Raw genomic sequence first — 23,406 nt, 5'->3', positions numbered from 1 at the left:
AAACAAAGCTCTCATCCTGCTGTCCTGGAGGGGGAAGCCGCTCTGTCTACAGCTGTCACTCCAGACACCCGGCCAGGCTCACTGGGCCTCTGAGGACGAAGACTTTTATGTCAGATGGACTCAGGCTTGAATTCTGACTGTCTATGATTAGTTCTGTGGCCTTGGTCTAGTCCCCTACCCCTTTTGGTCTCAGTTTTCCCATCTGAGAAATGGAACCCAATGAGGGAGATGCTTGGAAAGTGCCTTGGAGACTTGAGTGCATTGGCAGCTGCACTGTGCCACCTGCATGTTAGCTGTGCTTCCATTTGGGAGGAGAAGGCTTTCCTGGGAGTGAAGCTGAATTTGGGCTGTGCCAGGTGGGCAGGGAGGGGGAAGGCTGATAATGGGAACAGAGAGGGGAAAGGCTTGAGCAGGAGAAGGGTCTCAGAGTTCCTCCTTCTGCTTCTTATAGGTATGCAGCCAGCCATGCTGGGCCTGTGGTCCCTGCCTCTGCTCTGGGGCCTGGCGACTCCATGCCAGGGGCTGCTAGAGACAGTGGGCACGCTCGCTCGGATTGACAAGGATGAACTCGGCAAAGGTGAGCCCCAGGTGGGCAGTCTGTGAGGGGGCTGCTGCAATGTCAATGACTCAATCTATATGCTTAGAGCATCTGCTTTAAGAGCAGATAAGAGCAGGTTGTGATTCCCAGCTGCTTAGAGAGGGCATTCTCCTGGGAGTAGCTGTGCAGGAGTGAAAGTTTCCCTTGCAGGCTTGAATGGGTGATGAATTCCCTCTTACGGGAGGTGGACTGGGTGATATGGGCTGAGGCTGTTTGGGGACTGCATGTGGCTCAGGGACAGGGACAGGGTGAGGTTGAAGAGGTCGAGAGGAGGGTGCTAGCTGGGCCAGTGTGTCTGCCTCACATTACTAAGGTAGGGGAACTGTACTTGGCATTTGGCACTACAGAGCCCAGTGGCCTGTGGTAACAGTCTCAGGGATAGAGTAGATTGGTCATGAGCAGGAAATGCTTCAGGGAGGCCCCCTGGCCTGCCCCTACTTCTACAGGGCCGTTCCTCCATCCTGCCCTTCCCACAGTCTGCACAGAGTCAGGCCCGGAGTGCCCAGGAGAGAAGCAGGGACCATCTCCTCCAACTTGATTGAGCCCTGGTGGCTGCAAGCTCGCCCTTCTTTGCCCTCCCTTTCAGTGCTGTAGGGCAGTCCAGGATCAGGAGCCCAAGTTACACTATTGACCCCAACTGAATTTGCTGTGTGACTTTGGACAAGTCTCTGCCCCTCTCTGAGCCTTAGTTTTCCCACTGGTAAAATGAAGGGGTTGTCATGAGATTTGCTCATTCATTCTCCAAACACTTACTGGGTACCTCCCATGTGCCAGGCAGGGAGGGTGGCCACAGGCCCTGCGGCAGGAGTAAGAGGCTGTTATGGCTTAGTGGGTTCCACCATTTGAGTGTAACCTCTGGGTTAATTCCATTTTTAAAAAGAAGCCTACTCAATCTCAGAGGAAGGAGGCAGCTGCCATAGTCCTGGGGGTGCGGTTGGAGTTTCAAGTACCTTCCTACTTCCACTCTCTCTGCAGCCATCCAGAACTCACTGGTTGGGGGGCCCATTCTGCAGAATGTGCTGGGATCGGTCACAGCCGTGAACCAGGGCCTCCTGGGCTCAGGAAGGCCGCTTGGAGGAGGCGGCTTGCTGGGCCATGGAGGGATTTTTGGCGTTGTCGAGGAGCTCTCTGGGTGAGTCCCACCTGCTGCATGCCCTACAGGAAGACTTGGCTTTGCTTCCGGGAATTGAGGAGAGATTGACTCTTTTTAATTTGTCCAATAGGCAGTGAAGGTGGTGTGGGAGGGTCGTGATCCAGGTCTAAAAATGATGACTCTACTGCATGCCTGGCAGGACAAGAACAGCAGAATGCCACTGTGGGTGAGGGTTCCAGCTCTGGGGTCAACACTAGTTACTCACTGTGTGACCTTGGGCAAGTTGCTTAGTCTCTCTGGGCTAATCTAGCTATCTGCACGGCCCCCTTTCTCACCTCCTCCAGGTGTCCGCTCAAAAGAGGTGTGCGCTGATTAACCCTTTCTTATACCCACCATACATTTTACAGCTTTATTTTATGTCTCCTTTGCTAGACTATAAACCCCAGGAGGGGTAGGATTTTTGTCTGACTTGTTCACTATTGTGTCCCCAGGATCATAAATAGGGACACAGTGTATGCTCAAAAAGCCTTTTTTTTTTTCCTTTTTTTTGAGACAGAGTCTTGCTTTGTTGCCCAGGCTGGAGTGCGGTGGCATGATCTCGGCTCACTGCAACCTTCACTTCCTGGGTTCAAGCGATTCTCCTGCCTCAGCCTCTCGAGTAGCTGGGATTACAGGCGCCCACCACCACGACGGGCTAATTTTTGTAGTTTTAGTAGAGAAGGAGTTACACCATGTTGGCCAGGGTGGTCTTGAACTCCTGATCTCAGGAGATCTGCCTGCCTCGGCCTCCCAAAGTGCTGGGATTACAGGCGTGAGCTACTGTACCCGGCCTCAAAAAGTATTTTTGAATGAATGAATGAAGAGCATCACATTATAGCTAATATGTACTAACTCAATGACCACCTATTCAGGGTTTTCTATGTGTCTAGCACTGTGCATTGTAAATGAATTATCTCACTGAGCCCAGAGGTAGGACTATTATGAACTGCATTTAACAGGTGAGGAGATAGAGGCTCCCGGCAGTGAAGTGACCTGCCCAAGGTCACCCAGCTAGGGTAGGAGAGGGGAATGTGTCTGTGTGTTTCATCACAGCCCATACTGCCTGGTCAAGTCCAGTGGAAACCAGTCTATGGCTGGTGGACAAATTAGGGGAAGGTCAAACAACAGGGCCCAGGCAAGGCTGAAGCCCAGTGTATGGAGAAGAGTCACTGGACAGGAGGCGATGGGGTACTGGGAGCAGAAGAAGGGCTGATGGGTGTTCACTTCCCTAAACGGAACATAATGCCCGGAAAGCGGGCTGGTAAATGGTGATGTTGCTCGAGGTTCGCTGTGTGTCATTCTGTGGTAGGTGTTGTCAATGTCCCTATTTTACAGATGGGGAAACTGAGGCACAGCAGCACTGTGACTTGCCCAAGCCCATCCAGTCAGTTAGTGGCAGAGCTGGAGTTTGAACCATCTATCTTTTACTGGCTGCAGTATTAGCAGCTATTCATGGGGTGGTTGCCAGGACAGTGAGTTAATCTGTGCCAAGCAGCTGAAATACAGCCGGAGAGAGTAAGTGTTGGATAAATATCATTATTATTATTATTACAATATTCACACTCCCTCCCCTCTGAAATCCGCTTTCTCGGTGAGGCTGGAGTCTCAGACATGAGTTTGGCATTGTTCGTGCCTTGAAGAGCTCCTCATAGGTGGTGGAGTCTGATAGCGAAGATCCCATGGGCTCAGGGCAGTGATGGAGGCGGCTCAGGGCAGTGATGGAGGCAGCCCGGGCAGGGTGGGACAGGCGCTCAGAGGGCATCTGCCCGAGGCAGAAAACCAGGATGGAAGGCTTCCTAGAGGAGTGCACGTGAACTGGGAGGAGTCAGCAAGCTGAAGAGGGATGCAGAGTGGAAGAAGGGTCAAGGGAAGGGTGTTTCAGACAGAGGAAATGGCCTCGGAAAAGACCAAGAGGACAGAGAGTAATGACTTGTGAGGAGTCGTGTTTGAGAACCCACTTGGGTTGCATTTGTGTGAGTGTGTGGGGGTATAGCGGGGTGCAATGACAAGGCCAGAAACCAAACCAGAGCTGAGACTGTGGGGATGGAGTGGGAAAAACTTTAATTCCTCGAGCCTCTAGCAGTGATGATGATAGGACATTTGTTGAGCACACACTGTACCAGGTTCTGCACTCGAATTATCTCACTTGTCTTTGCAACACCCCCGCGAGGCAGGAACTAGTATCCCCCCACTTTACAGATAAGAAAACTGAGGCCCAGAGACATGAAGTGGTGGGCCAAGGGCTCGCAGCTGGCTCTGTGGGTTTGAGGTGAGATAGGGAACACCACCAAGAGCCACTCTGGGCGCCGCCTGGTCTGGGATGGTGGAGGCATTGGGGGTGTCTGGGAGTGAGCAACCCTCTCCCTGACTCCCATCCTAGTCTGAAGATTGAGGAGCTCACGCTGCCGAAGGTGTCGCTGAAGCTGCTGCCAGGATTTGGGGTGCAGCTGAACCTGCACACCAAAGTGTACATGCATTGCTCTGGGTGAGTGTGCCCTGGGGACCTCTACCCTCCTGCTTCCTATCCCACCCCCTGCCCTGTTGGAGACTCCTACTCTGCTGTCCCCCGACTCCCACCCCTCTGTACCCCCCATTTCCTTTCACCCTATTTCCTCCCCAAGGGACTCCCAATCCTACCAATTCCCCCGTGGATCCTATGCCATTGCCCTTCCCCAGGGACTTCCATTTCGCTCTTCCTCCAGACCCAGACCCCACTGCTCAGGCTCACCTGAGATGGTCGGGGAAGAGGGTGCAGGGAAGTGCAACATGGGGCAGGGAGGCAGAGGCTGAGAAGGGGACACAGGGCCCAGGCCACTCGCAGGGCCACCCTGGTGGGCAGGGCCAAGGGTGGGGGCTGGCTGCCTGGCCATGCCCCCAGCGTCCTTTCTTGCAGGCCCCTTGGAGCCCTTCTGCAGCTGGCTGCGGAGGTGAACGTGACATCATGGGTGGCTCTGGGCGTGAGCTCAAGGGGCACGCCCATCCTTATCCTCAAGCGCTGCAGCACACTCCTGGGCCACATCAGCCTGTTCTCAGGGTGAGTCTGCAGGCTCCAGCCTGCAACCCTGACCTGCTCAGGATCATCTCGCACCCATCTGGGTGTCTCCCGGGTCTCCCTGGAGCTGCCAGCTGCGTGGTCCTGAACTCATCCTACCCCCGCCTGCCCCACCGGTTTCAACCTGCTGCACAGACTGACAGATTGAGTCCCACCACTGACAGGGACTCCGGCTTAATCCATAGCTTGTGCCACCCACTCCTGGGCATTCCCCTAGTCTGGTTCATGGGATCCTGCCATCCCCTCTCCCCTAGAGCGGACCCAGGGTCTACTGGGATCCCTCCATCTGCAGGATTTCAGCCCCTGCTCTCAGCCCATGAGACCCAACTCTGCCTCTGACTTGCTGTGTAACCTCAGGGAGACCCACTCCCCATCTCCCCATTCTGGGCCCCCGTGTCCCCATCTGTATATGTGGAGCTGGATTTGATGATTTGGAAGGGGCTATGACATCAGTCTCTTCCCAGGGGCTGGCCAGGTGGCCCTCCCTACACCTTGTTGAATCATCATTTTTTTTCTTTTTCTTTCTTTTTTTTTTTTTTTTGAGACGGAGTCTCTGTCACCCGGGCTGGAGTGCAGTGGCGCCATCTCTGCTCACTGCAACCTCTGCCTCCCGGGTTCATGCAATTCTTCTGCCTCAGCCTCCTGAGTAGCTGGGATTACAGGTGCCCACCACCATGCTAATTTATGTATTTTTAATAGAGACGGGGTTTCACCATGTTGGCCAGGCTGGTCTCGAACTCCTGACCTCAAGTGATCCGCCCTCCTTGGCCTCACAAAGTGCTGGGATTACAGGTGTGAGCCACCGTGTCTGGCCTCTGAATCACCACTTTCATGGGACCATGGAGGCCCAGAAGTCTCCTTGCCTAGGGTCACACGCACGGATCCGGCAGGGATGGAGAGGGGCTGTGCTCTGGCTGGGTCCAAGGCCTCTACCAGCACTCTGAGTCAGCCCACAGCTGCCTCCCACTTCTGTCTCCCCATTCTGTGTCCACCTTCCAGGCCCAATCCCAGCCCCTGCTCCATCTTTGTTGGGTAACTCTGAGTAGTGGGGGGTCATCAGGCAGTTCTGCGTTAGCTCCCAGGAACAGGGTAACCGGGCTGCTCCTGTCTCCACGAGGGCCCTAAGAAAGGGATTCCAGGCAAGGGCTTTGGGCTCCCTAAATTCCAGTGGTTCCGTCCTGCTCCTCTGGGATGGAGGGGCTCTGAGGAGGAGTGGAGCCCAGGATGGTGTTGGTGTCCTGTGTTTGGGGCTCTGTGGTTGCCATCCTGCACCCCCATGGTCTCCAAACAGACCTGAGCCCCTCTACATGCACTTATCCTCAGGCCATCATTCATTCATTCATTCATTCATCTAACAAATACTTGTTGAACCCCCACTCTGGGGGCTCAATAACAACCATTGTCCTAGGCCTAAATGTCTCTTGTCTACAAACGTTAGAGGGACAAAGGAGACAGACATTTGTCAAGCACAGATTTTACACCAGCCATATACACACTCCCATGTAACCCGGGCAGCAGCAGCTCTCTAAGGTGGGCATTGTACAGTTGGGGAAAATGAAGCCATCCCCTGGGTCCCCTCGGGAGGAGGAGCCAGGATTTAACTCAGGTCTCCAAAGCCCCAGCCAACCCCACCCCCAAAAGAAGAGACAGGAGAAATCCAGAGCCCCTAGTGTCCACCCGACCCTGTCATCTGGGTTGAACCGTCCACCTGGCAGCCTCACCCACACGTGTCTCCCTCTGCTCAGGCTGCTGCCCACGCCACTCTTTGGGGTCGTGGAACAGATGCTGTTCAAGGTGCTTCCAGGACTGGTGAGTGTGCGGGCCGTGGGCCAGCATGCCCTCTCCCAGGACTGGGCCTTTTCCCCCGCTGGTTTTGGGTAAAGTTCGGCGCCAGGCAGGATTAGGCTGTACTTCCCTTCCACACCCACCCGGTAATCCCATCCGGGCCTGCTGACCGGCCTTCCTGGAGCGCCTGCTAGTCTGGGGGTGGATGACATGATCCTTTTGGCCTGTGTCCCCTGCTCCCAAATCGGAGGCTCCTCTTACCCCCTGCTCTGTTTCTGCCATTTGTATTAGTACTGACTTTATGTTTTTCTTTAAATTAGCTTGAAATGAAAATTGGATCACTTGATGGTTTTAAACTGAGCCCTGTGCTTGACAATCATGTCTAGAAAAACACATGTACCTTTATTCATACATCATAATTAAACATATTAAGATTAAAGGATGCCTGTCCATGGCCTGCCCCAGAACATCCTGGCTTCCACACTCGAGAGAGCTGGTCTGGCCCAAACCCCATATCACCGAGGAAGAGGGCAGTTGCCACATAGACAGCAAAGGGCAGTCAGGCCTCCTGGCCCTACGGCCTGGCTGGCTCTCCCTGTGCGTTCTTGTGAACGCTGCTAGGGGCAGCAGAGGAATGGGAGCCTAGGGTTGGCAAAACTGCCCTGGGCTTGAGGAAGCCAGTTGGGAAAAGCAGCTTAGCAGGAGGAGGGGCCTCTAGGCAGGACCATGTCAGGCAGGTTTCCACCAGGGCATGAGGGTGCATTTCAGTTGCAGCCCCTAATTTAGTCTCGGGGGCAATTGGCCAGCAGCTAGGTTTTGTGTGATACAAAGACGTTTTGAAAATGAGCATTCATTGCCAACATTCAGCATTAAGGATTTCTCGTAACAGTCCAGATTTCTGGATTCTGTTGTGCAATCAGCCACCCTGGCTACCTGATACCTCCCTCCTGTAAGTGGGAAGTGCCTCTGGTACCTCCCAGCTGGTGCTCAGAGGGTTTGCTTTCTCCACCCCCAGCAGAGCGCCTCTGGTCTCCTCTCATTTCTGTGGCTTGCCTGACCCCAGAAGTCCTGGAGTTTGGGGCCCCCACTTGACATGCAACAGCCCTCTTTTGTCTCTCTGAATACAGCTGTGACCTTGGACAGGTCACCTTCTTCTCTGGCCTCAGCTGGAAGGTTAAGGGGCTGGACTGCATCCTCTCTGAGGCTCCCACTCCAGTGGGCTATGGGATTCAGGTTCTGTGATTCCCTGACTTGGATTCTGTTGAACCACTTGCTCTCTGTTCTCCTAGCACAGGGGTTAGGAACGAACACGTGGTGATATGCAGAATGGACATTCCAGATCCAGGCCTGACTCTCTGGGTGGAGGAGAGGAGGTGCCCCTCTGTGGGGTCTTGATCCTAGGCTTCCCAGTGCCCACATAGGATGGCAGGGGATGGCCTGTGAGTTTCTGGGGAACCAAAGCCGCTTTTGCCTCCTCAGGTGAAGGCCTTGTCCGCATGCCCAAACCAGCCCCTGAAATGTGTCTCCCATGGTTCCCCAGCCACATTTAGGGGTTTTCTAATGGGGCTCTTGTAACCAAGGGAAGACAGCCTGGGGGCCACTCAACCCTCTGACACCTCAAACTCCAGCCCCTTCCCTGCCTCCCACCTGTGTCTTCTGTCTGTCTCTGCTTTCTGCCTTGCCTTGGTCCCCAGCACCACATAGCAGCAGATAGCAAAGCATTTAAAGAACGTGCAGCTGTCCTCACAGCGAGCTCTTCTTTGCCCTGTAACATCTGTCTCCCTGACACAGCTGTGCCCCATGGTGGACAGTGTGCTGGGTGTGGTGAATGAGCTCCTGGGGGCTGTGCTGGGTAAGTTAGGGCTCAATGCCCTCCTCTTTGCCCCTTCTACCCCTCTCTGTATGGCCCCAGTGGGGTAGGGTACTAAGGGGAGCTGGAAGCGGCAGGATCGGGGGGTCCTTCAGTTTCTTCTCACACTGACAGGCTGCCCCTTTGAGGAGCCTCATGGAGGAGGCCTGAGCTGAGGCCACCTAGCACGGCATACAGACCCAGAACCATCGATTCTCTCTATGTTGGGTGCTGCAGACCAACATTTACTGAGCACCTGGTGTGCGCTTAGCACTGTCAGAAACAGCGGGAAGATATGATGATTACCTGGTCAGACTAGATGACTGAGGCCCAGAGAGCTCAAGTAAGGAACCCAAGGCCCCGCAGCCACAGCAGACCCCAGTCTCTCTGTGCCTTATGGAGACACAAGTGCCTTCTGTGTTCATAAAATGGGTTTGGGAAAATATAAAAAGCACAACCAGGAAAAGAATAGAAAACTTGGGGCTGGTATGTCTCTACAGGTGGTGTTATGTAAGACAGGCAGGGTAGCAGTGTGTTAGTGGCACCAACTCTGGAAAACGTGAATCCTGGTTTTGAACGCCGTGACTATGTGGCCTTGGCCTGGTGACTTCCCCTGTCTGAGCCTCAATTTCCACATCTGTAAAATGGGGATGACAGTAGCAGCCAAGTGAATGCTTAGTAGAGTGCTAGGCATTCAGCAGACACTCAAGAAATGGAAATAGGGGCTATTATGATTGGGAACTGGGCTTATGGGGTCATTCTTGCCCCCCCTTTCCCATGCAGGCCTGGTGCCCCTTGGGGCTCTTGGGTCCCTGGAATTCTCTCTGGCCACATTGCCTCTCATCTCCAACCAGTACATAGAACTGGACATCAACGTGAGTAACCAGAGGGGCCTCTCCTCCTGCTGGGGGTGGCTACATAGGGAATGCCAGATCAAGGCAGGTGGGTGAGCACCTCAACACCCTCCTTGGCCCTGTTTCCTGCCCCTGCAGCCTATCGTGAAGAGTGTAGCTGGTGACATCATTGACTTCCCCAAGTCCCGTGCCCCAGCCAAGGTGCCCCCCAAGAAAGACCACACATCCCAGGTGACAGTGCCTCCGTACCTCTTCAACACCGTGTTTGGACTCCTGCAGACCAACGGCGCCCTCGACATGGACATCACCCCTGAGCTGGTGAGTGTGGTGCCCGGGGGATGGGGATGGGGGCTCCTTGCCCTGCTGTGCCTTGGCATTGCTAGTGTTGACCTAGGCCCTGAGGTCAACACTTGCTGAGCCCTCTTCTCTATAATAAAAGGGAGTTGAACAAGTTTAGAGTGTGTACACTGCTGTCGTCCACTCCTGTACTTAGGGGAGACATTGCTAATCGATCGTGGTCCTCTACCTGGTTAAACCTGACTGGGACTTCTGAATCCTTCTCAACTTGGCACTCCAGGAGGTCACTTTCAATTGGTCAGGACTGACATATGGAATGAAGCCCACTTTCCATCCCTGTATCAGATGAGCCTTTCTAGAGTCTAAGCACTAAAGTGTGAACCACTAACATCTCCACTGCTTTCTCAAGAGCAGATTTGAGTGGGAGAAAAGAAAACTAGGCAGGGTGGCTCATGCCTGTAATCCCAGCACTTTGGGAGGCTGATCTGGGAGGATCTCTTGAGCCCAGGAGACACCCCATCTCTACAAAAAATACAAATATTAGCCAGGCATGGTGGTGCATGCCTGTGGTCCCAGTTACTTGGGAGGCTGAGGTGAAAGGATCACGTGAGCCTGGGAGGTCAAGGCTGAAGTGAGCTGTGATTACGCCACTGCACTCCAGTGTGGGCCACAGAATGAGACCTTGTCTCAGAAAAAGAGAAAGAAGGAAGGAAGGAAGGAAGGAAGGAAGGAAGGAAGGAAGGAAGAAAGAAGGAAGAAGAAGAAAGAAAAAGAAAAAAAAAAGAAAGAAAGAAAGAAAGAAAGAAAGAAAGAAAGAAAGAAAGAAAGAAAGAAAGAAAGAAAGAAAGAAAGAAAGAAGGCCGGGCGCAGTGGCTCACGCTTGTAATCCCAGCACTTTGGGAGGCCGAGGCAGGCGGATCACGAGGTCAGGAGATCAAGACCACGGTGAAACCCCGTCTCTACTAAATTACAAAAAAATTAGCCGGGCGTGGTGGCGGGCGCCGGTAGTCCCAGCTACTCGGAGAGGCTGAGGCAGGAGAATGGCGTGAACCCGGGAGGCGGAGCTTGCAGTGAGCCGAGATTGCACCACTGCACTCCAGCCTGGGCGACAGAGCGAGACTCTGTCTCAAAAAAAAAGAAGAAAGAAAGAAAGAAAGAGAGAGAGAGAAAGAAAGAAGAAAGAAAGAGAGAGAGAGAGAAGAAAGAAAGAAAGAAAGAAGAAAGAAAGAAAGAAAAGAGGAAGGAAGGAAAGGAAGGAAGGAAGGAAGGAAGGAAAGAAGGAATGAAAGAAAGAAAGGAAGGAAGGAAAGAAGGAACGAAAGAAAGGAAGGAAGGAAGAAAACTAGGGTTGGATTGTACCAAGAGTTACCCAAATATTTGTTCTGCAGCTTCTAGTACCTCCCAACTTCCATTCTGTCCATTCTGGCCCCTCTGACATCCTGGAAAGCCCAGACCCCAGAAGTCCCACCCAGAGGCATTTCTTTTGGTCTCAGCCTGGGCTCCCCACCTGTAGCTCAGGCCCAAGGAAACAGGTTGGTCACTCATTTCTTGCAAGTGGGATCCAGACAGCACTCTGAAGGCCTCTGGGAGGCTGGAACAGGACCCTGAGCTGGGGAGAGGGTGTCTTCCTGCTGGAGGATGGGGGCAGTCATAGCCAGGCAGAGACTCTGCATGTAAGAACGTGCATGTCTGAGCGGCCTGCAGATGTGGGTGTGTGTATAGGAGCATTGGGTATTTGCATATGAGCATCGTGGCAAGAGAGAGGAATGTCAGAGGCCTCGTCCTGGTGCTGCTTATCCTGTGTGAACAGGGTTGTTCTGAGAAGTGGGCATGTGGAGTTCGGTGGTGGGGGGTTCTCAAACATCAGGGCCCTCGAAGGCTGGGCCATCATCAGTTAGCAGCCTGATGGGACTATAGTGAACTGGGGACCCTGTGCCCCATTTCTCAGGCAGTTGCCACTCAGCTGCCACAAGGGGAGGGGGTGCAGGCTCAGTGTGACCAGATTTTCCAACTCTTTAGCCGGAAACTGAAAAATTTACGTATGACTTCCTGATTTATAAATACTAGAAATAAATTCATAGTTTTTGAAAATACTATTTGGGTAAAAGGCAAAAAGATCTGGGGTCTGATCTCTGGGCCTTTAGATCGTGAGCCTTGGCAGACTAAAAGGTTTTGAAGTTAGCCTGCCCAGGTTCAAATCCTCGTGTCACCACTTACCAATTGTGTGACCCTTGGCAACAGCCTCAGTGTCTCCATCTGTTAAATGAGGGCAATGGTAGCACCCACCTCTTTGAGCTGTTGTAAAGGTGAAATGAGCAAAGGCATGCAGAGCCCCTAGCATCTGCCTGGCATGCAGCAAGTGCTCAGTAATCACTAGTTGATAGAACAAACTTGAGTGTTTGTAGTGATATATGTATGAAATTGGCAGGGTGGGAGGAAGAGTGGTGAACAAAACTGCTCTGTGTGCTGAGGAATTCCTGTTCTGTCTCTGTGTTCACCAACCCTCTCTCCCATTGGGGGTCCAGGTTCCCAGTGATGTCCCACTGACAACTACAGACCTGGCAGCTTTGCTCCCTGAGGTGAGTGACGCTCTCATGGGTTTTGATCATTGTAGCTCTTTCCTGATGACCATGAATGGACTCCAGAATCTTTCTCAATACAGCTCTCCAGGGAACTGCAATTGAACAGTTGAGTTCAAATTCACACTAAAGTGTGAATGACTAACATGACATCCTTTCCTGATAGCAGATTTTGCTTAGAGAGTAAAGGAGTAGGGCTTGACTGCCCCAGAAATCAATTGGGCATTTATCCTATGGAAATTGCTTCTGTAGCACATGAGGACAAAAGTCTTTTCAGGTTACTGAGCTCCCTTCTTCCAACTGCCTTACTTCATCCTGACCTTAATCTTCAATGTCCCCACAGAAAAGACTCAGGGCTCTTGTCTTGGAGAGGAAAGAAAAGGGAGAGGGTCAGGTAGGTCTCACTAGTGGACATGAGTACATGACTTCAAAGCCTGGCCTCAGCTTTCCCATCCTTCAACTGGGGCTGGACCAGCTGCTTTCCAGCTGTGAGAACTGGAATTCGTACTGAAGTTAAAATGTCTACTACAAGGTCCTTATGTAACAGCAGGTTCTGAAAGAGGTTGGAAAGAGGCCTAGGCGGCCTGGGCTCTCACCAGAGAGGATGGAAATGGAAGCTGGGTTTGGGGGCACAGAGGATAAACTCTGTGAGTTCTTGAAGGTGGTGATTCAAAGCAGTCTGGATGAATGAGGTCGAGGCCTCAGCTTTCCAGAGTCCCTTGACTAAAGGGCATAGGAGCCTCGTGGAAGGGATGCGATTGGAGTCAGACACTCAGAAGAACCTCCAGAGAGTAGGAGTGGAGAGGGACATGGGGCAAGCGGAGATGGCTGGGGAAGGGGTATCCAGAAGCAGCAAGCTGGGCCTGCCCCGCTAGCACGGGGAAGCTGGGCTTGTCTCTGGAGGCTGAATCCTTTGGTCTCCATTTGCTGGCCTCGCAGCTTTAGAGCCCCATGTGGCTTCAGATTCTGTGGCATGTGAGGGTGGAATCAGGCGATTCCTGGTCCTGACGATCCTGCCACTTGGAGATTCTGGGCTTGAGGAAGCTTAGACTCAAATTCCAGCAGGCAAGTGTCCCAAGGGACATAATTATGTGTTCCAAGCTTCTGTGGTTCTGTAATTTCCTTAGTTTCATGATGTTGCAATTATGAGACTCAGAATTTCCTGATTGTGTGACTCATTTAGGCAGTCAGCGTATATCCACTGAGCACCTACTGTGTAACAGGCCCTGCAATGGAACAAGGGCATACCTGCAGCTGGGGCTGCACAAAGGGCAAAAGGTGAAAGGAGAAAAAACTTCTGCACTCAAGGGGTTGCCATTCTGCTGGAGGTGACAGACATCACAAATAAACAAAAACAGAAACACTGTCAGAAGGTGGAAGAGCATGGAGTGGTGAAGGTGGCTTAGGAGTGCTGGCTGGTGCTTTTAGACAGGGTGCTCTGCAAGGCCTCACTGAGGAGGTAACATTTGAGTGAAGGAGGTGAGTGAGGGAACTTTGCAGTTTCTGGGAAGATATTTCCAGGTAGAGGGAGCGGCAAGTGCAAAGGCCCTGGTGCCTGCTGGGAGCATCCCTGGCAGCCACGTGGCCTGTGAGTCTGGAGGGACAATGCAGGGCAGCAGCGGGGGGGCGGGGGGAGCAGGTGAAGTGGAGAGGTGGGCGGGGGATGGAGGACACAGAGCCTGTGGCCTCGGGGAAGATTCTGATTCTGCGTGAGACAGGAAATCTGATTTGGCAGTCCTGCAGGTCGGTGTCTCCACACCTGAGTGTCAGCCTCGTGGGGGCTGAGACCAGGCTTGTGTGGTTCAGGCTGTAACCTCATTGCCCAGCACGTTGCCTGGTGCCTGGTGGGTGCTTAGTGATTATTTGCTGACTGACTGACTGATTGTAGTCCTCGGGCATCTAAGTTCTGCCCTTGCATTTCTCCAGGCCCTGGGGAAGCTGCCCCTGCACCAGCACCTCCTGCTGTCCCTGCGGGTGAAGGAAGCTCCCATGGTCACGCTCCACAACAAGAAGGCCTTGGTCTCCCTCCCAGCCAACATCCATGTGCTGTTCTATGTCCCTCAGGGGACCCCTGAATCCCTCTTTGAGCTGAACTCGGTGAGTGGTCAAGGGGTGGGTGGGGGCCAGGCATTGGGGTTCCAAATGGGGGTGACCATCTCAAGGACTGTGGAGGTACCGTCCCCCTGATTTCAGGGTGGGAGCCCCATATAGTCCAGCAGAGGAAGCCCCCTCACCCGCCACAACCATTGTCATCATCTGGGCTGAGCCCCAAGCCCCTGCCTCAGTTCCTGCCTGCTCCCTCCTGTCATGTCTGCCTGGGCCTATTCGGGCTGCCCATGCTGCTTCTTAGGGACCTCAGGCATTGCTCCCCATCTCCCCAGCCTCTATCTGCCCAGCTCTCCCTGACGACCCTCCAGCTTCCTCTGACCCTCCTGCTCCAGTCAGCTTCCTCCACCCCACCTCTGCACACATCTGGACCAGGGCAGTTCCCTCCCCCGACCCTCCGCCTGGGCTCCCCATGGCCAAACACCTGAGCCTGACATTCATTGTCCTCCTGCCCCATCCTTGCCTTGCCCATCCTTGTCCCCTAAGCCTCAGCTATTCAGGTCTACCAGGTCCTCCCTCCCTGGCTTGTCTGTGCTGGATCCACCACCTGGAGTGCCATCTTCCCCTTCCTTCCACTAACTCCTCATCTTTCAAGATTCAGCTGTTAACCTCACTGGAGAGGCCTTCCCTCACTGCACCGCAGGCATGCTTGAGGGGCTCTCCAAGCTCCTGCAGCCCCAGAGCTTCCTCTCCTGCAATACCAATTGCCCTCAATTTTAATACTGTGGTTCTCTACTGTTCAAGAGAAGAGCAAAACCTTCAAATTACCTCCTCAGAGCTCAGCACGGACTCTGACACACAGTAGGGCCTCAGTAAGGGTTAGTGGACAGAACAGATGGATGGAGGCAGACCCATCCTCAAGCTCCTTCTGCCAGTTGGGGGTGACCTCTGCCTGCTTTGCCCATGCAGGTCATGACTCTGCGTGCCCAGCTGGCTCCCTCGGCTACCAAGCTGCACATCTCCCTGTCCCTGGAACGGTAACATGGGATCCTGGGGACAGGATCTTGTTCTTGTCTTTAGGAACAAGAATTAGGGGCTGACAGGATCCGCCTCCTGTTTCTTGAGCATTAACACAATTCCAGGTGTTTTTCCAGCATCCTCCTTGCCTTCAGGACCCGCCAGGGAGGAGACAGTGTTAGTCCATGTTATAGACAAGGAATCAGGGGCTCAGAGCAGCAGGCTCAAGAGTGGGCTTCTTCCAAGGCACCCTTTTGCTGCTGAAAACCTGCCTCTGAGAGATAAACCTGCCACCAGGATGTGGAGTCCAAACTCCTGAGTTATCAGCCCCAGAGGCTAACCAAGAGACAACCGGCCTTGAGTGTCAGGAAGTGCATTGTTATTTATGCGGACTTGTTACTTCTCTACTCTCCTCACCCCCGTGGTAACTAGGCATCCATCATGATAATCATAATGACCAGAATGATGGTGTTGATGACAGTCCTTCATCTACATGCAGAGTACTTTGCAGTTTGCAAAGCACCATCTACATGCACAGTACTTTACAGTTTGCAAAGCACTGTGCCGGCCCAGGCTCACACGGCAGGCTGTCCCTAGAGCAGGTCTGCAGTCTGGGCCTCAGTGCTGTCACCATGGAGGGGCCCTGGACTGTTTGTCCCTCCCCTGGCAGTAGGGACTTTCCTGGAGATTGCCGAGGCCTGATGTCCTGTGCCACAGGCACCCAGTGCTCCTCTGACTCCATCTTAGCATCCCCGCAGGCTCCTCAGGCTACTGCTGCCCCCTGCCTTCCATTGTTGCCCCATCGCCGACTTTGATGGAGGGCCTCGCCTGCTGCCTGGGTGTACCTCCGCTTCCTGATGGCAGTTCACGCCTCAGTCTTTTAGGAGGTAGAGATGCGTGCCCAGGCTCTGGCCCTGAATCTGCACTTGGGCCAGATATAATCCATCAGTGAGTTGCTGCCTTGAGTGAGCACCTGCTGTATGCAAGGCACTCTGTGTCCAGTGCTCAGTCTGGGGGAGGGTCACTCCTCTGAATGGTTCAGCCACCTGCTCAGGGTCAAGTAGCTGGGAGTCAGACAAATGCGCCAAGGCCAGAGGTGGTGGTCATGATGCCTCAGAAGGGAGGTTAGGTTCTTTTGGGTCCATTTTACAGGTAGTAAAACTGAGTCTCTGAGTCAAGGCTGGATTGTGGCAGAGTGTTGAGCTGGTAACCATGTTTCCTGATCCTGAGAGCTATGGTGGGGCAGGCTGGGGGTGGGACAGGGCTGGTTGGGGGTAGCAGGGGCCCCAGCATCTCTCTTCTCTCCACCAGGCTCAGTGTCAAGGTGGCTTCCTCCTTTACCCATGCATTTGACGTAAGTTCCTGGGAGGGTGAGGGGCTTGGCGGTGATGGGAATCTTCAGGTGTGGCATGGAAAGGGGATGGCCGTGAGTCATGGGCCACATGGCTGAACTGACCTCGGGATTGGGCTCTGCCCCAATAAGCCAGAGTGGACAAATATCAGGGTGTGTGTGTGAGAGAGCGGGGGTGGGGGGCAGTGGGGAGAGAGAGAGAGAAACAGTGATCATCTTAGGAAAGTGAATCTCATGATCTTTCACGGTCTTGGAACCTCACAAAGTTGTGGACATCTAGAACCTCACAAGCGTCCATCATTCTGGAGCTTCTCCCAAGTAATAAGTTTCCCAAACTCAGAAAGTTCCATTTCAGAGCTCACAGAGCCCCGAGGTTCCTGCTTCTTACAGAGTTCTGACGTTCTGGAATCTCACCATGGGCTCAGGTTCTAGAACATTCTCACAGTCCCTAAACTGACAGGAATCTAAGGTCAGACCCCACAGACTGGAGCAGGGCACATTTCCTTCCCTCTTTCTTAGGCACTGCCCACCTCCAGCCCCAACAGAGTCTTACAGGAATGCACTTCTTCCAAGCTCATGGGGCCTGGGGTAAAGCCAGCCTAAATCACAGAATCTCTTTTGGGGTCACTGGTGGACAGCCCAGGCCACCCCCAAGCGCCCTGTGCCTGCCAGAAGCTGTGTCCTCAGGCTTGGGGGAGGCTGAGGCAGCTGGGCCCCTGGGTTTCTCTCCCTGGGAAGGGGATGCTGCTGCCTGCAAAGCCACACCCCAGAGCACCACCCCCACCACCCTGTGTATTCTGTTGCAGGGATCGCGTTTAGAAGAATGGCTCAGCCATGTGGTCCGGGCAGTGTATGCACCAAAGCTTAATGGTATGGCAGGTTTTGCTCTCTTGGACACATTGAGTGTCTGAATTTGGGATTGTCTAGTCTGTTGCCTCTCTTTATGGTTCTGATGGGGACACTGAGGCCAGAGAGAGAGGTCGATCCTCATTTGCAAGATGCAGAAACTGAGGCACCAATTTTTCCATTTAAATAACATTGATTAGCACCTACATACTGCCAGCCTATGGACTTCAAGAGCTGATCTGACCTCAGTCCTGCCTTAAGCTCCCGCGGTCTAGTAGGAAATAATCATATAAAGAAATTATTAGAATATAGATGACCCAGAGTGTGTAAGGGATTGATGAAGCCTTTAGATGGCTTGACACAGGGGCACCACTGACACAATGCAGAATAGGGACATTTTTGTTTGGGTGTAGGACGATGAGTAGGAGTTTGCCAATAAGAAGCTGATTCCCTGAGAAGAGAACTGGCTGGCTAGTGAAAGTGAAGGAATAGGGTCAGCAGGGTCTGAGGGTCCCTAGGGCCCAAGACCTCTCCACCAACGTACCTTTGTTTTCAACGATTCTCTCTTCACAGTGGCCCTGGATGTTGGAATTCCCCTGCCTAAGGTTCTTAATATCAATTTTTCCAATTCAGTTCTGGAGATCATAGAGGTGAGCCTTCTCTGCAGATATGGCCCAGATGGGCCTTAAGCTTGTCTCTGGAAAGCCCTGCTTGAAACTAATGAGGGGAATGCTTTGCTTCATCCTCTTGTCTTTCCCTGACCCATTTTCTAAATTTCTCAGTGAGTTACAAATTACCTAACTTAGGAACGGCAAATATATGACATGTATGCTACCACTCCTCCATTTCTTGCCCATGGCAGACATCATCAATTAATCACAGAGTTCTTTCCCATTGGATTCAGACACATGTCTGGCCTCTGGAATGGAACCTAAGATTCACTCACAGAATTCACTCACTCACCTGGTCCAACAGCAACAAATACATATGCTGTCTCTCCCTTATCTTGTGTCTGCAGCAGATATGACCAATGGATCATGACACTTTTTCTTGTGGAATATTGATATGGCCTCACAATCCTTTTCAAATCAGCCCAACTTTGGGTGGTGGAATAGCTCTAGGAGGTGGGCAGAGCAGAGAGTTCTGTACCCATTTCTCAGATGAGGACCAAGGCTGAAGTAGGTCAGATTTCTGGCCCAAGGTCACACAGTAAATTAATAGCAGAAATGGCACTTGAACTTGAGTCTATTAAGTCCTCAAGTCAGAGCCTGTCCCACACTGGATGTCACTTTTTAATCATTCATTTATTCATTTAATGAGTGCCTGCTGTGTTCCAGGTACAGGGCCAATCCCAGGGCAGGGGAGAAAAGATGGCTGCAGGGATGGGGCATTGCAGAGACTCAGGGGTGTAACCAAGAGTGATTGTTCCTTACAGAATGCTGTTGTGCTGACCGTGGCATCCTGAGGCTGAGACATGGCCACCAGCCTTCCCTGTTGACTACTAGAGACCACCTGTCTACTCTGCCTCAATTTTCCTTCCAGTCTCTAGCCGATGTTGGTGACAGTAAAAATGCCCTCTGGCCCTGAAGCACTACTCCAAGTTTGGGGTGGGAACTGCCTGGCTAATCATAGAACTGCCTTAGAGAGAGCTCTGGGGCCTCATTAGCAAGCCCTGAGCTTTCAATAAATGACTCCTTTATCTCGGTATCTCCTGGCTGGTTTATTCCCCAGTCACATAGGACTTGCCTTGGTCTTTGCCTCCAGTGCCCTTCTTAGCTCCAGGTAGGAGCTTCTGGGAGGTGAGGGGACTCAGGGCCTTGTCATTGTAGCTTTGAGTCCCAAATGGACCTTGTTGGCCTGGGCAGCCTCTGTGTCCTGTTCTGCCTTCCTCTCTGTCCCTGCCCCCCTTGCCTCCAGCTCTCTCTCTCTCTCTCTCTCACTACTTCTACTCTTCACTCTCTTTCTCTCTCTGAGTCTGCCTTTTTCTCTGTTTCTGACTTTGGGATGCTTATCAGAAGTGACATCTGAGCTGAATTTTGAAGGGAGAATAGGAGCTTTCCAGGGAGCAAGGATGAGTGAGACTTGTTTTTGTCCTGTGGTGTGGGGGAGTCCCTATTGGCTGCACATCGGACATGGACGCAGCTCAGAACAGAGCTGTGCCAAACGCTCTTGGTGCAGATGGGGAGACTGAAGCCAGAGCAGGGCTTGGCTGGCCCCGGTCCACACAGCGGCAGAGTTGGGATGAGAGACCAGGGGTCCTGTCTCTAGGTCCTGGGCTTCTCCCCACTGCTTAAGATGGGCACTTTTGGTGAAAAATGTCCCAAAGTTGGCACTTACGGATGGCCTGAGTGAAGAAGTGCCAATCAAGTTTTGATAACTGGCTCAGAGGATTTGAGGCTAGGTGATAGGCAGGGGAGACTTGGAGCTCACCTGAAGATTTGTCCACCACTCATTCATTCAGCCAACCAGCCAGCCAGCCAGCCTCCCATCCATCCATCCATCCATCCGTCCATCCATCCATCCATCCCCCCTCCCATCCAGCCTCCCATCCATCCATTTATTCATCTACTACCTTCCAATCCAACTGCTCCTCTATCCATCTATCCATCCACTCACCCTCCCATTTAGCTTCCTATTCATCCATTCATCCACCCTCCCATCCAACTTTCTACACATCCATTATTCTATCCACCCACCCAACCATCCATTCTCCCATCCATCCATCCACCCATCCATCCATCCATCCATCCATCCATCCATCCATCCATCTATCCATCCGTCCATCCACTCATGCATCCATCCATCCATTCATGCATCCATCCATCCATCCATGCATCCATCCGTTTCCCCCCTTCTTCCTTCCTTCCCTTCCTCTTTCCCTTCCTCTGTCCCACCCTCCCTTCCCTTTTCTCTTCCTTTCTTTGCATTCATCCACCCTACATTTATTGGTGCCTGCTACATGCCAGTGCCGGGTGACATGCTTGGGTTTATCTTCCTGTGTCTGATGATTTCCAGACACTTCCAGTGCTACTGATTCCCATCATGGTTAAATGAGTGTGGCTTGAGTTAGCTGCCCGTGTTCAAATCCCACCCTGGCTTCTTGTTAGCCATGTGGCCTCAGGCAAGTCATTTCCTCTCCCTGAGCCTCAGTTTCCTCATCAGTAACTTGAGGATGTTCTATTATGGCTTTGAGGATTAAACCAACACTCAGGATGGTGACCCATCCATAAGAAGCCCCCAGTTCCAGTTAGCTCTTGTTATGGCTGCATTATTCTATATTCTATCTCCTCTCCACGCACAGCCCCAGCTGTCCCTCCTCATCTCTCACAAGGAACACCCTTCCCTGACTCCCACCTTTCTCTCTTCCATCCCATCCCCCTCCTGCCCATCCTTGACCTCCTCTGACTGTCTCTCACTGTCACAGACAGCCCTGCAGTGGCTGGATTCCTGGTGCCAACAGGAAAGCCTCTAAGCTCCGAGGTTTGGCATTTAAGGCTGCCTGTGACCTGGCCTCAGCTGATTCCTCCTGGAGCATGCAGAGGGAGCAGAGTTGTCTCTGTGCCCCAGGTTCCTCATCTGCGAAGTGGGAATATTATAGTATTTACTCACGCGTCATCTGGGGATGAAACCAGACAATCCTCATAAAGTTCTGAGAAGAGTGCCTGGCACCTGGACACTACGTCAGATGCTTAGCATCCCTTAGTGCACTTAACTTCACAGCCCCCAGGATGGATGGATATTATCATCCTGTTCTACATATAAGGACACTGAAGCTCAGAGAAATGGAATCAGCCAGCTTCTAAGTGGCAGAAGGAGGATTTGAACGAGACCCCTCTGACTCGAATTCCAAAGACTGGGCTTTCACTGCTACGCCAGAAAGTTCTTGCTGCATTTATTGCATGCTTACTAAGTGCCAGACACTATTCTAAGTGCTTTAGGTACATCATGTCATCAGCTTCTTGAATCAGCCCTGCTTTCTAGGAACTGTCTTCACCTTCCTTATACAGTTGAGGAAACAGTTGAGGCATAGAGAAGTTAAGTGGTATGCTCAAGGCCACACAGCTAGGTAGTGACAAGGTTGAGATTTGAACCTAGTACCCACCCCTGCCTCTGGACCCCAGTCTCTGAACTCTGCCCTTAGGGTGAGGAATCAAGCAAGACTGAAGGGAGCCCCTTGCAGCCCTGGAGGGCTGACAGTTCATGGCAGGGGGGCAAGGGCTGAGTGGAGTTTTGGTGGTGGGTCTGGATCTGTTTTCTAATCTCAGCAGCCCCAGTGTGACCCCCTCGCCCCTGTGTGGCTGAGTCACCTTGGAGGTGAGTCACCTCCCAGGGAATCTGGATGTCCTTCCAGCCGTCCCCCACTAGGTCCTTCCAGCTCCAGACAAAGGTGCCTTTTGGAAGCTAAGCCCAGGTGATCTCCCCGGCGCCAGGGCTGCCCTAATCCTCTCAGGGTGGCCAGGAAGGACCCAGGGGACAGGCTGGCCTGAGGACTGAGAATGGGCACAGAGCCTTGGGTGACTGGCACCACCTTCATATGCGCACCGCCTTCTACAGTTTATAGTGTGCATTGATTGGTTCCTACCCTCTTAGGAGTGGGGAAAGGCACAGTTGCCCTCTTTGCATTGTATTCCATTTAAAACTGTAATATATTTGTATCACAAGCATTTTTGTCACACTTACTAAGTGCCAGGCAATGGGGGAACCACAAAGACTTTAAACAGGGAAGACCCAGGAGCTGAGTTACTCAGATGAGTAGCATCATTTTGAAATGTCCTTTCTAGTTTCCCCGTTTTACAAGTGTGCAGACTGAGGCACTGAGAAAGAAAGTCATTGTCACAAGTTTATGCTCCTAGCAAGCCGGGCAGAACTTACCCCTACTCAGTGTCCGCTTTCATCAAGGGAAACTAAAGGGGGCTGCTGTTTACGGAGATCCGAGGCTCCAGGGACATTCCCAACATTTCCTATGTAACTCTCAAAACCCTCCTAGGAAAGTGTGATTATGCCCATTTTGCAGGTGGCCAGATGGAGGCCGGGGAGAAGTAATTTTTGAGGCTGAAAGGGCAGATGGATGTGGGAACGCAGGAGTGTGTGACTCTTGGAGTCCCTATTTCCCATTCCAGGAACCCCTCCAGCCTGCACAGGAGGCAATGAGGTGGTCTGGGCTGAAGCTACTTCCTCATGCCCCTCATCGCCCTCCAGACTTGCTGCCATGTGGGACCCAGGATGATAAGGATGCAAATGCCACTCGCTGAGCCCAGCTGTGTGCAAGGCCCTGTTCCCAGAGCTTTGCAGGTCAGGACGGTTCCAATCACCATCTTACAACCAAGGAAACAGCGAGAACCGGCAGCAGAAGTCAAGCCCAGCAGCCAGCTCCAGAGCCTGTGCTCTTAACGGTTCCATTAATGCACCCACTGCAGATGGGGAAACTGAGTTCCAAGGTGGGACTGGCCCAGTGGCACAGAAGTGAGGGGTGACATCGGCCCAGCTTGGCAGGACTTATATCAATGACGCCTGCCTTAGAGTCCCCACTGCCTCCAGGGTGGAAGGAGGAGGCATCTTCTTGGGGAGTCGGGGGCAAAACATGTTTATTCCCAGTTTGACTTGAAAGCAGGCCTTGGTGGAGACAGAAATGTTCCCCTGCCTCTCAGAATTCGCAGACGGGCAGGGCTGGAGCAGGGAGGAGGTGGCATTGATTACACATGGAGGTAGGATCTGGGTTGGGGCTGTGGGGTGGGAAGCAAGGGAGCATTCAGTCCAGTGGAGAGCAAAAGATGAGTTAATTCATTCATTCACTTGTTCATTTGTTACACTGGCATCTATGCCTGTGCTGGCCTAGGAGTGGGGCACATAGTTGGTTCTCCTGGAGAAAGAACACCTCACTATGGGCCCCAGGGATCTCTGGATGGGCCAGAGGAAATGTAGGGGCTGGGGGAAACTTCCTGCAGCTGCTGACCTTTCAACCCTTAGAATCTGGAGAGGGCTTTGTAGACAGCAGGGATT

At 52.7% G+C, this 23,406-nt stretch overlaps 1 protein-coding gene across 1 annotated transcript; it reads left to right on the top strand.

Annotated features, from left to right (window-relative positions):
- The first annotated feature begins 366 nt into the window (after positions 1-366).
- Positions 367-18,903, top strand: BPIFB3 (BPI fold containing family B member 3). Its single transcript, XM_003273523.4, has 15 exons — positions 367-577; positions 1,574-1,730; positions 4,111-4,215; positions 4,624-4,764; positions 6,528-6,591; positions 8,359-8,419; positions 9,200-9,291; positions 9,409-9,588; positions 12,093-12,146; positions 14,073-14,243; positions 15,162-15,229; positions 16,521-16,563; positions 17,367-17,430; positions 17,980-18,056; positions 18,842-18,903. Exons 1-15 carry the CDS (start codon positions 454-456, stop codon positions 18,869-18,871), a joined length of 1,431 nt encoding a protein of 476 aa, XP_003273571.3. The 5' UTR covers positions 367-453; the 3' UTR covers positions 18,872-18,903.
- The last annotated feature ends 4,503 nt before the right edge of the window (positions 18,904-23,406 follow it).

This window comes from Nomascus leucogenys, chromosome 13 (genome assembly GCF_006542625.1).
Source record: "Nomascus leucogenys isolate Asia chromosome 13, Asia_NLE_v1, whole genome shotgun sequence".
Taxonomy (NCBI): domain Eukaryota; kingdom Metazoa; phylum Chordata; class Mammalia; order Primates; family Hylobatidae; genus Nomascus; species Nomascus leucogenys.
The sequence above is the reverse complement of the archived record's forward strand: the minus strand, read 5'-3'. Positions and strand labels throughout refer to the sequence as shown.